Raw genomic sequence first — 14486 nt, forward strand, 5'->3', positions numbered from 1 at the left:
AAACATCACTGTCTGTAACATCCTCAGTCTTCAGCAAATTTAATATTCTGGAAGAGACATCAGAGAAAAACTGCCTTCAATGAAAAATAAGCTTATCAGATATTGTAACTAGCATGGCAGTAGAAGTCCAAAACAATGATTCCTGGATTCATGTTTCCCAATTAAATGACATAGATCTTCTCCAGACAGCTGGACAACCACTCCACCAGACTTTAAGCCACTGATTCTCAGGGATTCTCCAGAAGCATGATCTTTGAAGGAAGACTACTAATCAAACCCTCAGGTCAAAGACATGACAACAGAAAATGAACTGCTTCTGCCCAAGGCAAAAAAAAACATGATTAATTTTCTGATACCTTTGTTCTTTTTCCCTCTTTTGCTTATTATATTTTGGTACCTCCTAGAGATAATCCTAAAGTTTTCTCAATATGCCCTCAGATATCTTTATCATTTATGGTCTTTTGGGGCCACCTTAAGAAATGCAAAACTTTTTTTTGCATTCCATGTTACAGTTTTCTCAGATCACAGCTACTCTTGTTATAAAATTCTACTATAAAAGAGGTAATACCTGTTCCTTTAAACTCCTGAGATCAATTTCCTCCCAAAGGTCTCTTTTGATTCTTGAGTTTTCCTCTTATCAGTAGCCCCAGCCTTCATTCTGAATAAAAACTAAAAAGTGTACTCCAAGTCAACAAAATGCTTCTGCTAGAATTACGTAAGAGCATTGTTGGCAGAACTAGACTTCCCAGGGAGGGGAACAAATGCTGGAGCTATTCTCATGGCACTAATCATTTCTCCAAAGATTTTCCAGACTTCTAAGCAGGAACTGAACTCCACTGACATGTGCCCACCTCTAGGAAACAATTTTTGGCTCATTTCTGTTGTGATAAAATATTATTTATGTTCCTAATAGTCTCTGTACCTCACCAGGGATTACTTAGGTCTACACCAGGCTTTTGCCTACCTCCTAAACCCAAACCTATGTTGTGGTACAGAATAATATTTAAGCTTTCAGATATTTAAAGCCCTTTTTTATCCAGTGTAGCATTTTCCTTGGGAAGGATAACCAGAGCCTTTAAAAATGAAGCAGGAATTGGCTACTTAGGAGATCTCTCAAAGTGCAAACTCTCTTGAATACAACTAGGAAAGGTGGTTCAAATCTTGACTCAGGCTGTGAAAGTCCAACAAACCAGCTTAAATTCACTACGGGATTGTCATGGGAAATGACATGGTCTTCTATTTCCTCTTGGCAAGCCAAGGGGCAGTTTGTACTTATTATATTATATATAAAGATCTATAAAGATCACTAGACAGGTACAATGGTCTTTGACCAAGCTAAAGAAAGAAGCTACCTGACTCTATAGAATAGACCCAGCTGGACTTAGAGATATGTTTTTGTAGCTTGCATTTTGTAACCTAGGCTCCTTCCTGGCTTTGCATTCTAGTAGAATACTCATTTTGCTTCTGGTAATTTTGTTACAGCTGGCAGATGCTTTCTGTTCTGAGTCTTAAATGCTGTTGTGTAGCAATGACAAGTCACATGATTCAACAACAATCAACCATTTTTAACATGAAGACCTGAAACTAAGGACTACCATTAGATTCTTGATACACAATTATAACCCAGTAAAGAGAAATATTAATCTGGCTTGATCACAATTCCAGAAGATAATGGCCTATCCTTCAACATAGACCAAATAAAGACAAGAGAATTACAAATTGAAAGAGAAAACTACAAGGGGCATTAAGGAAGACATTTGTTGGGGCGCCTGGGTGGTGCAGTCGGTTAAGCGTCCGACTTCAGCCAGGTCACGATCTCGCAGTCCGGGAGTTCGAGCCCCGCGTCGGGCTCTGGGCTGATGGCTCAGAGCCTGGAGCCTGTTTCCGATTCTGGGTCTCCCTCTCTCTCTGCCCCTCCCCCATTCATGCTCTGTCTCTCTCTGTCCCAAAAATAAATAAACGTTGAAAAAAAAAATTTTTTTTAAAAAAGGAAGACATTTGTTGGGATGATCACTGGGTGTCATACATAGGGGATGAATCACTGGAATCTACTCCTGAAATCATTATTGCACTATATGTTAACTAACTTGGATATAAATTAAAAACTAAATAAAAAATAGAAACTACAATTTGCAAAAATGTACAACTTGCAAGACGTGCAAGTCTACCAAACTTTGACAACACAAGAAATTGCCTAAGCTCAAACTTTGATTGCTAGCTCAATCAGATACACGTTTCAAGATAAGACCACAAACCGATCTAATGAGAACTCTGCATAGTCAAGCGTTCTAACGACACTGACTGTACTAGCAACTCTCTAGTTTCCAAATTTTCACTAATCCTTGCCAAAATGTTTAAAAACTAACTAGAGGCCCCAAACTCCTATATGTACGTACTCTTCCTTTGGAGATACCCCACAGTTCCTCTGGTGTCTGACTCCTTTGGTGCAGCTAGCTAATCAACATAGCTTTGATTACGGGTGAGATCTTGGTAGTTTTTGGTCAATGGATGTCACCGGTATAAATGAGCCAAGGGTTCCCTTCTGGAGACACAATAGCTTTACCTTAATAGGCAAAGGAATTAAATCCTATATTCTACACACAAATGCCTCACAACATTACCAGCATTAAATATAACCTCATCAGTATTAACCATGGTAATTTTATTAAAAAAACAAACATGTATGAATTTGCAGATATAAAACTGACAACCAACCTGTGTTAATGGAAAAACTTGTAATCTTAAGAAATACTAATTGAAAATAATTTCCCCATATGTAAGAATGTGAATTTGATATGTTTTCCCATACTTTGATATAGCTGATTTTAAGTTAACTACTCTAGCAAACCAATATAAAAATAAATGAAAGATTATAAATGCAATGGCATTTGGCACACTATTGTTGTAAATATGCCTTATTTTTAAGTAAAAAATAAATCCTAGCCAAAACAAAGTGTTTTGCATCTGAATATTTTAAGCTTAAGGGAAAAAAACTCATTAATGAAGTCATATTTTCATTTTTCCATGTGTTTAATTTTTTATAAAGATTATAATTAAGCTGCAGTCAATAAGTAGTTTTTAAACTTAGGTTTCATGATCCTTTTGACTTCACACTTTTAAATGGAGGCATTTCTCTTCAAAACATGACAAAGTTCAGAATCCATTAAAAATTATTTTATTCAAATTATGTTTTCCAAAAGAGAGGGTTCTGTGCTAGTCGTCTTTGAAAGTTTTCATACCTACAAAAGAAAAACATACAAGAAAATTAAGATCTTTCATAATCTATTAAAGGACTTGTTAAAAAGCAAATAACTTTAGATGTCACTTCTAAAAAGCTGAGATAAAAAAGCTAAAATATTAATCTGAAAGTTTAATTATTCTTATAAAAGGACACTAAGCATAGTGAGTTAAGTATGACTGGCTTGTATCAGAGAGTACAAATCATAATAAATTTTATTAATTTTTTATCTTCTGCAAATCTGACAGCTAGAAGGGACCTAAGAAAAAAAAAACAAATCTAACTCCTCCTCCCTCATTTCATAGATGAGTAGAGAGGAAGAATTTACTCAAGGTCACATACCTACATTTTAACAAACCTCAAACCTAATACCTTTCAGGGCTATCCATGCTACACCATGCTACCACTGCTCAACAAATTCTCCTTATGCATCCCACCACTGGGATATTCAAAGTGAAAAGTATACCTATAAAACAGAAATATGGGAAAGCTGAGAAATAAATTTGATTAATCATTTAAGTATAGGATGCAGTATAAACCACCCTGATACCTTATACAATGTCTACGTTAGACCAAGACTTTCTAAACTTACGAAAAAATTTTGCTTTGTATTTCAAGATTCCTATATGGTTACTTACAAGTTAAAATATTTGAAAATTTACAATCCTTAATTGTGGTCCCTAAACACAGGCAATTGTATTTTCCTGACTGTATCAACTCAATTGACTACTACATAACAGAATATTTGGGTAAGAATATTCCTCAATACGAACTCCACAGTACACTTTTTCATGGCATGCCAATGTTAATGTGTGCTGATGTCCACAATAAAAGAATATGTTTAAATGTCAAAGAAGAAATACATTCACAGGCAAAAAATATATATGGTTACTAAAAGCCTTAATATTAGAGACACAAAACTTCCCATACCATTTCAGAACCACATTTGCTGGAATGAACATTTCAGATGGACTTGGTGTCATCTGGGCCTGAGACACAGCAAATGATGAAGCAAAATTGTAGAAGTTGTCCAACATCTTTTGTGTGAACTGAAAAGTTAATAATGAATAGATTAATGAATCATGCTAAATATTCCACTTAGACCTTAGTATTTTTAATTAAAAATGTTTCTGCAGTAACTTGGTTTTAAGGACTGTGAGTTCTAAGACAGTCTAATGCTGCAAGTTAAGGAAAGTCATAAAATGACACTGTGGCACAAAATCTTAACAACCTGCCTTTAGTACTTTCTTTACATCTCAAAGTATTTCTGTGATTTTTAACTAGTTTAATTTCCTAACATATTCATTTTAGGGGAAAAAATGTTTTTCCTTCAAAATATCTTTTATCTCTACCTCTACATATACCATGCCCCCTCCTCAAATCCCACCCGCCTCAAATCAAACTACTTTCTCATATCTAAAATAACAACCATCTCTAAGAAGTCTTTTTCTTGCCAGAAAGATAAAGCCTTAAATATAATGAGGAAATACCTTATTAGTTTTTTATCTTTTTGCCTAGTAGTATCAAAGGTAATGTAATCCAAGAGGCTACCATTAAGTTACTTGAACTAATATCCAGAGTTCAGTAAAATCACTAACTAAAATATCAGTATCAGGGGGCGCCTGATTGGCTCAGTTGGTTAAGCGGCCGACTTTGACTCAGGTCATGATCTCACATTTGTGAGTTCAAGCCCCACTTCAGGCTCTGGGCTGACAACAAACAGCTCAGAGCCTGGAGCCTGTCTCAGATTCTGTGTCTCCCTCATGCTCTCTGCCCTTCCCTGACTCACATTCTGGTGCTCTCTCTCAAAAATAATAAAATAAACATTAAAAAATTTTTTAAAATAAAATAAAATATCAGTATCAGGAGGAAAAAAACAACAGCAAACCTCCACACTAGCAACAAAATTTTAAAATGTAACTTTAAAAGCTGCAATTCAGAATAGACACAGTCTGTACATATCTAGGAAAACTGCTAAGAAGCTGATAAAACTGGGGTGGAAAATACTTCAAGACTGTCTTGAGAGACAGAAAAGAAACCAAATGAAAAGATCTATACACCATGTTCAGTGGGAAGATACAACACGTGCACAGATGGGAAGACATAATATAACAACAGCAATTTTCCCCAAATCAAACCTATAAATCCAATGTCATTTCCAACAAAATCCAATAAATTTTTCATGAAACTCAATACGCTTATACTAAAATTATTATGGAGAATATCTAAACTTATTTTGATGAGCAGGAGGAGGGGTCTGACCTAACAGATATTAAGACTTTTACTGGCAAAGGGACAAATGAACTAACTGGATTAGAAGAGAGAGGCCAGAAACCTATCTAAGCCTATGTGACAATGTGATATATAACAAAGATGCTATTAACTCAGAGTTAAACAAACAAACAAACAAACAAAAAGAAGGACTAGCTTTCAATTAATGGGGTTAGGACACCTACCTTTCCTTAAGGAAAACATGAATTTAGATCCCTTCCCATACCACACACAAACATAATTCAAAAAGTAAAAGGTTAAACCTTTAAATACCCATAAGAGAACCTAACATCTTCACACATTAGGACAGCAAAAACTTCTCAAACACACACACACACACACACACACACAACACACACAAAATCACAAAAGATATGATCATCAACACAAAAATATAACATCTGCATGCAAAAAATACCAAAAACAATACTAAAAGACAAGCAACATGCTAGGACAAAAACTTACAACATATAGAACAAAGGATTATTACCCAGAATACATAAAGACCACTTCCCAAAAAGGTAAAATTAAAAACTGCCAAATAATAGAAAATTGGGCAAAATATATAAACCATCATTGCTATTAAAATATATATATAGGTGCCTGGGTGGCATAGTTGGTTGAGCATCTGATTCTTGATTTCATTTCAGCTCAGGTCATGATCCCAGGATTGTGGGATTGAGCCTTGTGACAAGCTCCGTGCTGAGCAGGCAGCCTGCAGGGTACCTGGGTAGCTCCGTCAGTTAAGCACTAGACTCTTGATTTCTGCTCAGGTCATGATCTCACGGTTATAAGACGGAGCCCCACATCAAGCTCCTCTCTGGGCATGAAACCTGCTTAAGATTCCCTCTCTGCCTCTCCCCCTTCCCGGTTTGCACGCATGCACTTTCTCAAAAATAAAAACAAAACAATGCAGGTCAAAATGAGAAAAGATGTTCAACTTCACCAGTAATCAAGAAATACAAATCCAAACAATAGAGTTATTCAAATTTCACCCATCAGTTTGGCAAAAATTTAAGGTCTTAACAAAAATATTAGTGAAAATATCCACCAATATAGAAATGAAAAAAAAAAACAAAACTGTCTCATTCATACAATTGCATACTATACAACAATTGAAATAAACTAGATTTATTCCATGTCTCAACACAAATAAATCTTTAAAATGTTGAATGAACAATAGCCAAACTGCAAAAATTTGCACAGTATACCATTTACATTCATTTAAAAAATATACAAAAGGGACACACTCTGTCTCTGTCTCAAAAATAAACATTAAAAAAATTTTTTTTTAATAAATAAATAAAGGGGCGTCTGGATGGCTCAGTAGGTTGAGCGTCCGACTTCAGTTCAGGTCATGATCTCACGGTTTGTGGGTTCGAGCCCCACATCGGGTTCTGTGCTGACAGCTCGGAGCCTGCAGCCTGTTTCAGATTCTGTGTCTCCCCCTCTCTCTGCCCCTCCCTCGCTCACGCTCTGCCTCTGTCTCAAAAATAAATAAACATTTAAAAAAAAAAATTTAAAAAGATACAAAGGGGTAATCAACAAGAAAAACAGAGGGGCGCCTGGGTGGCGCAGTCGGTTAAGCGTCTGACTTCAGCCAGGTCACGATCTCACGGTCCGTGAGTTCGAGCCCCGCATCAGGCTCTGGGCTGATGGCTCAGAACCTGGAGCCTGTTTCCGATTCTGGGTCTCCCTCTCTCTCTGCCCCTCCCCCGTTCATGCTTTGTCTCTCTCTGTCCCAAAAATAAATAAAAACGTTGAAAAAAAAAATGTTTAAAAAAAACAAGAAAAACAGAGAAAACAAAAAAAAAGGACTACAACACAGAAGAGAAATAAAAGGAATTTCTCTAATAATGGTTAAAGAAAATAAAACCTTGACTATAGTTATGCAACAGACCCAGAGAATAATCAGTCCACAGAAGAACAAAAAAGAGTTCCAAGAAGGATATTAGCAAAAAAATTTTAAAAACTGCTTTTTAAAAATATACTGAATGGGAATTTATACTTGGCAGAGTTTGGGCATAAATTAGACCTGGAAACAGAAATCCATACAAAGGAAAAATGCATTTATTAACCAAGAAAAATAAAATGTTATACAAGAAAGAAAATGCAAATCACAGTATGTTGGCTCAGTTCTGAAAAACATTTAGTGATCATGATACTGAAAACTGATTAATTAAATGAAAATCAGTAATAAAATGGTTGGGGGTGGGGGTGGTGCCTGGCTGGCTCAGTCAGTAGGGCATGTGAATCCTGATCTTGGGGTTGTAAGTTTAAGCCCCACATTGGGTGTAAATCTTGGGGCGCCTTGGTGATGCAGTTAAGCATCTCACTCCTGATTTTGACTTAGGAGATCAAGCCCCACATCAGGTTCCATGCTGGGCATGGAGCCTGCTTGAGATTCTTGTTCTCCCTCATCACCCCATCTGCACACAATCTCTCGACTAAAAATAAAATAAAATCTTTAAAAAAAAAAAAAAAGGTGGGGATGGGCACGTGGGTGGCTCAGTTGGTTGGAGCAACCGACTTTGGCTCAGGTCATAATCTCTAGGTTGGTGAATTTGAGCTCCACATTGGGCTTTGCACTGGCAGGGCAGAACCTGCTTCAGATTCTCTGTCTCTGCTTCAGATTCTCTCCCTCACTCTCTCTCCCTTCCCTGATTTCACACTCTTTTTCAAAATAAGTAAAATGAACATTAAAAAAAAAAAGTGGGGAGAAAAGATATCTCCATATGCTGGGGAACAGAGGAATGAGAGAGCTAAATCACATTAGGCATTGGTAAGTCGATGGAAAACACCTACAACAGACAAATTGGTTAAGAACAGATTAAGCAAGGTTTTTCTGACACATGGAAGTTAAATACAGGAAGAAATCAGTGAAAAAAAAATGAGAAGGAGGTTGAAGGTTGAAAGTGAGTACTTTTAAGGAGCAGAAAAAGAAGAATATAAGAAGTATAACCAAGGACAACTGTCTTGCATGTAAAACTGTGTGATGTTTAAGCCACGTACACGTACTATTAATAAAAAGTAAAAGAAGTAAGAGTAATCAAGAATATAAATTAAAAACATGTTTAAATGAGTAGTGCTATACATTTTTTGTGGACATATATGTTTCTTTTAAAGTACTAACACAGGATGGCAAAAATATATGAAGTTAGAAGAGTAGCTACCAGAAAAATGGGAAGAAGAGAAGCAGAAGCCACCAAGCCTTATCTGAAATACTTTTTTTTAAAAATTAGTAGCAAATATGTGGCGAATATGTTAAATCTAGGTGGAAGACACTCTGAAGTCTTCTTATATAATCCACTATAAAGAGAGCTCTATAAGAACAACTGTTATTTTGTCTACCTATTTTTATCCATTTGTGCTTAGAAAGCACCTGGTACACAGTAGGCATACAATATTTGTAGGATGTATTTTCCTATATATTTAAAATATCTCATAATAAAATATTTAATAAAAAGTACATATGCTTTGGGGCACCTGAGTGGCTCAGTCAGTTGGTTGAGCATCCAGCTCTTGATTTCAGCTCAGGTCATGATCTCACGGTTCGTGGGACTGAGCCCCGCCTTAGACTCTGCACTGACAGTGTGGAGCCTGCTTGGGATTCTCTCCCTCTCGCTCCCTGCCCTTCCCCCACTCTCTTGCACTCTCTCAAAATAAATAAATAAGCATTAAAAAAAATACATATGCTTTATTTAAAAAGCTCAAATAATTTATAAATATCTAGAGTAAAAAGTCTTCTTAAACTCTCTCCAGAGATAACACCACTTTGGTATGTATTTTTCAGACATTTTTCTAATATTGTCTATCTGGGATACTGTAACTATTGCTTTACAACTTGCTATTCTCAGCACAGCAGTATGTTTTTTTAATTACTGGAAAAAAAAAAAAAGACCCAGACTCTATCATTCTTTTAATTCAGCTCATTCTCAAGAGATCATGTGACAAGTCTGCCTTTAAATTCATGGCCAAAACCCTAAAGAATATGCCGCCCAGAAAAGGATTCCCTAGTTCATTCACCCTCCTCCTCTCCTAGTGGACTTATTTAATAATCCTTTTCCTTTAAATATCCAATACTCCTTTCTCTTCAATCTTAGCTGATGACCTTGTTTCCTATTTCACTGAACAAAGAGAAGGAATCAAGAGAGAACGTGCACAAGTTCTCATCACCACCTTTACCAACCTCTTGCATCCATCCATATCCATATATCCATTACTATGAGAACTGTCCATTATCCTATCTAATGTACACTCATTTCCTACTCAAGGACACCACTTCAGCAACTCTCCCCACTCTCCTGCATCATTAGTTTTTCTTTAATGCTTCATTCACATCAGTCAAACATGATGTAATATCTCCCATTAAAAACAGTAAAAACAAAGTCCTTGTACCCATAGCCCCCCTTAAGTAACCAAACCATTTATCTGCCGTCCTCCACAACTATACTCATCAAGAGTCATCTATAGTCACTACTGTTTCCACTTCCTTCTCTCCAACTCACTCCAAACTCTTCCTCTACCACCCTGAACTCTTATCAAACTCTTCAATGACTTCTATCTTGCTGAATCCAGTGGTTACTTCTCAGCCTCATCTCAACCCATCAGCAATGATACTACTGATACTTCCTTCTTCAAAACCAGTCTCTGCTTGGCTTCCAAAACACTACTTTTGGGGTCTCCTCCTACTTTAGGCTACTCTTTTTCTCTCTTTATTTCTTAAGCTTCTCAAATTTGAAATGGCCCTGAGATCAAATTTTCTATTTATAATTACTTCTCTAGTAACCACAGTCCTACAAAACTCTAGATAAGATCTCTACACTGATGACTCCCATTTTGATCTGTGTCCTAGACCTCGCTCTTGAACTCTAGACTCGTCATCTCCAGCTGGATGTCTAACAAGCATCCCAAACATAGTACAACCAAAATCCAACTCCTGATTCCACTCCCAGCCCATACTTGTGTTCAATATTCCATGTTCAAGTTCTTCAAGCCAACATCCTTGGGCCACAGTTGATGTCTCTCTTTAATCTCAGACCTTACATGTGATCCACACCATGAAACACTACAGGCTCCATCTTCAAATTATCTCTAGAAATCAACTATAGACATGCTTCAGACATACTGCCATTTAGTTCCAGACACTAAAGTGAGTCAAGTCAATGCTTTGGTTTTCTAGTGCATATAAAAATTTTGTTTACACTATACTATAGTCTGTTAAGTATGCACTAGCATTATGTCTGAAAAAATGTACATACCTTCATTAAAAAAAATACTTTATTGCTAGAAAATGCTAAACATCATCTGAGCTTTCAGCGAGTCATAATCTTTTTGTTGGTGGAGGGTCTTGCCTCAATGTTGATGGCTGCTGACTGATCAAGGGTGGTGGTTTCTGAAGGTTGGGGTGGCTGTGGCAAATTCTTAACATAAAACAACAATGAAGTTTGCCTCATAGATTGACTCTTTTTTCACTTGAACCCTTAAAGGCCATTGTAGGGTTATTAACTGGCCTAATTTCAATATTGTTGTGTCTCAGGGAATAGGGAGGCCTGAGGAGAGAAAGATCAGGGAATAGTTGGTAAGTGGAGGAGTCAGAAAACACACAACACTTAGCAATTAAGTTCTCCATCTCATATGGGCACAGTTCATGGTGCCCCAAAACAATTATAATAGTAACATCAAAGGTTATTGATCATGGATTACGGTAATAAATATAATAACAAAAAAGTTTAAGATATTGCAAGAATTACCAACATGTTCAAAGAGACATGAAGTGAGCAAATGCTGTTGGAAAAATGCTGCTGACAGATTTGCTCCATTCAGGGTTGCCACAAACCTTCAATATATAAAAAACCAGTACCTGTGAGGTGCAATATAGTGAAGTGCAATAAAACAAGATATGCCAGTACTTTTAATTACCTTCATATCCACCTCCCAGGACTTCACCAGTTCAAGTCATTATAATCTCTCATCTAGATTTTCATAAGAGCCTCCTAATTAATCTTCCTCCTTCCCACTACAGTGTCTCTCCAAAAATGCAAAATGATCCTTTTAAAATGTAACTTAGATCCTCTTACTCTTCTCAAAACTCTCTTATGTCTTCTTTTCCAAATAGAATATAAGCTAAAGTCCTTATAAAAGCCAGTGAGGTACCATGATTTTATCCTGCATCCACCTCCCCAATTACTCTCATCTCATCTCCTATCTCTCACCCTTGCTCGCTCTACTCCAGCCACAAAGACCTTCATATTATTTTCCAAACAACAAAATTATTTTTCTACCTCAGGGCCTTTGTATTAGCTACACCTTTGCCTACATCATTCTCCCCTTCAGCCTTTTGTCATACAGAGGTTAAAAGTCAATCATCATTGGGGTGTCTGGCTGACTCAGTTGGTTGAACGTGCAACCTCAGCTCAGGTCACGATCTCCTGATTCATAAGTTTGAACTCTGCATCAAGCTTGCTGCTGTCAGGGAGGAGTCTGCTTCAGATCCTCTGTCCCTCTCTCTCTCTGTACCCCCCTGACATGTGCTCTCTCAAAAATAAACATTTTTTGCTTAAGCCAATCATCATGGAATTATGTCAGTTTAAGCTCCTTGAGGATGAGAATCTAGCTTATAAAATTCACAACTATACACCTACAACCTAGTATACTGTGGGAGGGGAAAAAATGTTAATATTTAATCCCATTTTTAAATTGCTTTGAGCTATTTCATCACTATAAAAACAAGTCTCATCAAAACATTTACCAATTTTAGAGTACCTATAGAAGTAGACAAGGTTAAATTATCCACAGAAGCCAATAACTTATGCCATACATATTTACCTTCATTTTTACAGGTTTTCTACCATGAAGCTAATTTTTAAAGTACAGAATTTGATTTTAAAATTTAGAAAATAATGAAATAAGCATTGCATTACCTGAGTGAATGAGTCAACTGAGGATACAGCAGCACTGCCTACTGGAGTCTGCTGAGCCAAACTGTCCAATAATTCCACTGAAATTCCGATCTGAGCAACAGATGGAGTTCGGACAATATTCATGGCTCCAAAAGGGTGTTGGCTTCCTTCTCCTGAAAGAAATTAACATGTACCGCAAATTTCAAGTTTAACTTGTAGCCAAATTCCTTTGTAAATATGTGAAAAACCTCTGATCTACATGCACTAAAAAGTTTCGATTAAAGTTGGTCTCTTTTCACATAAATGTAAAAGGCTAGTTTTTACCAAACTAACAAAGAAAACTGAAATTTTCCCCACCAGAAAAAAGATGTTACTTCTTTAAAGCTTATTAAAACTACTGCAGCTAAAAATGAAAAGTAACAACACAATGAGAAAAATAAATGAATAAGCATGAATTACATTAAAAAATTCTCAATGCTAACTCAAAGGGAACAATATTTTTTAAGATTTTTTTTTAAGTTAGTTTACTGAGGGTTGATGGGGGGGTGGGAGGGAGGGGAAAGTGGGTGATGGGCATTGAGGAGGGCACCTGTTGGGATGAGCACTGGGTGTTGTATGAAAAACCAATTTGACAATAAATTTCATATTAAAAAAAGATGTTTTAAGTTAGTTTTAACATTTTCTCATCACTCCACTAAATAAAGATCTTAAATTACCATTATTATTGAGAAATGACGTTATATTTTATTAAATGTCATGTATCACTCCCACTTAACACCTGATAATGTTATCAAACAAGCAGTAAAGAAGCTTATCAATGGAAAATAACCAATAACTCTTTCCCTTTATAAATCAATGTATCATTAAGTATACTTCTGAGCCTGTAAGTGCCATCTAACTTATATGTGGAAAATATAGGCCAATTTTTTTAATCCACATATGACATAATCAGAAAAGTGAGTCTGAAGGAAAAAAAATCATACAATAGATTTTTGGATTATCTGCTGTTTTCATAGGACTCTAAAATGTTTAATCAAATACTGAAGGACAAAAACCTGGGGCAACACACAGTCCTAATAACTAGAACATTCATTACAAATACCAAAACTCCCCTTAAATTTTCAAGCATATGAATAAAAAGTTATAATGTATTTTTCTGTGATTTAAAAATACACACACACACACTTCCACTAAGTATGACTAGTTTAAGATAGTTTCAGTAGTTTTAAATTAACTGTTTTATCAAACTTCCATATATTTATGAATTTTCCAGATTTGTTTCTATATTTGTGGTCAGAGAACATACTTTGTATGATTTGCTTTTAAATATATCAAGATTTGTTTTGTGGCCTAATATATGGCCTATCCAAAAAACTGCTCCATGTGCACTTAAGAATGTGCATTCTGCTGTTGTTGGGAAGAATGTTCTTTGTAAGACGGTTAGGTGTAGGAGGTTTATAGTGTTCACACTTTCTATTTCCTTGATGATCCTCTGTCTAGTCATTCTACCCATTACTGAAAGTAGGGTTAAGTTTCCAACTATAATTGTTGAACCATATTCTCCCTTCAATCCTGCCACATTTTGCTTCATGTATTTTGAAATTCTGTTGTTAGGTACAAAAAGTTTATAATTGTTATTACCTTTCCGATAGATTGACCCCTTTATCACTATATAATGTCCTTCTTTATCTCTTATAACAATTTTTTTCATACATTTATTTAGTCTGATTTTAGTCCAGCCACTCAAGCTCTTTTAGTTACTGTTTGCATGTTTAGTTACTGATGCATTTTTCATCCTTTCCTTTCAACCAATGATTATGTCTGAATCAACAGATGGATTTTTTTTTAATCCATTCTGAAAACCTCTGCCTTTTAACTGAAAAATTTAATTTTGCTAGTGTACCATATTAATTCTCTTATCATTTATTTTACTATATATTTTTGCTATTTCCTTAGTCCTTGCACATCTTCATTTATAACAACCCAGTCTGGATTAAGACCAATTTAATTTCAGTAGTACATAAAAACTTTGCTCCTATATAATTTCTCTATGTGTTGTCATAAATTACATCTTT

General features: G+C 35.9%; 1 protein-coding gene across 1 annotated transcript in view; it reads right to left on the minus strand.

Annotated features, from left to right (window-relative positions):
* Nucleotides 1-3159: 3159 nt before the first annotated feature.
* HIKESHI (heat shock protein nuclear import factor hikeshi) overlaps nt 3160-14486 on the minus strand; it is a 42865-nt gene continuing 31538 nt past the window's right edge. Inside the window, exons 3-5 of the mRNA XM_043579993.1 lie at nt 12433-12584; nt 4169-4287; nt 3160-3239 (exon numbers count right to left, since the gene is read on the minus strand). Of these exons, the coding sequence (XP_043435928.1) occupies nt 3185-3239; nt 4169-4287; nt 12433-12584 (326 nt within the window). The 3' untranslated portion in view covers nt 3160-3184. The remainder of the gene's footprint in view (nt 3240-4168; nt 4288-12432; nt 12585-14486) is intronic.

Source organism: Prionailurus bengalensis, chromosome D1, assembly GCF_016509475.1.
Source record: "Prionailurus bengalensis isolate Pbe53 chromosome D1, Fcat_Pben_1.1_paternal_pri, whole genome shotgun sequence".
NCBI classification, from domain to species: domain Eukaryota; kingdom Metazoa; phylum Chordata; class Mammalia; order Carnivora; family Felidae; genus Prionailurus; species Prionailurus bengalensis.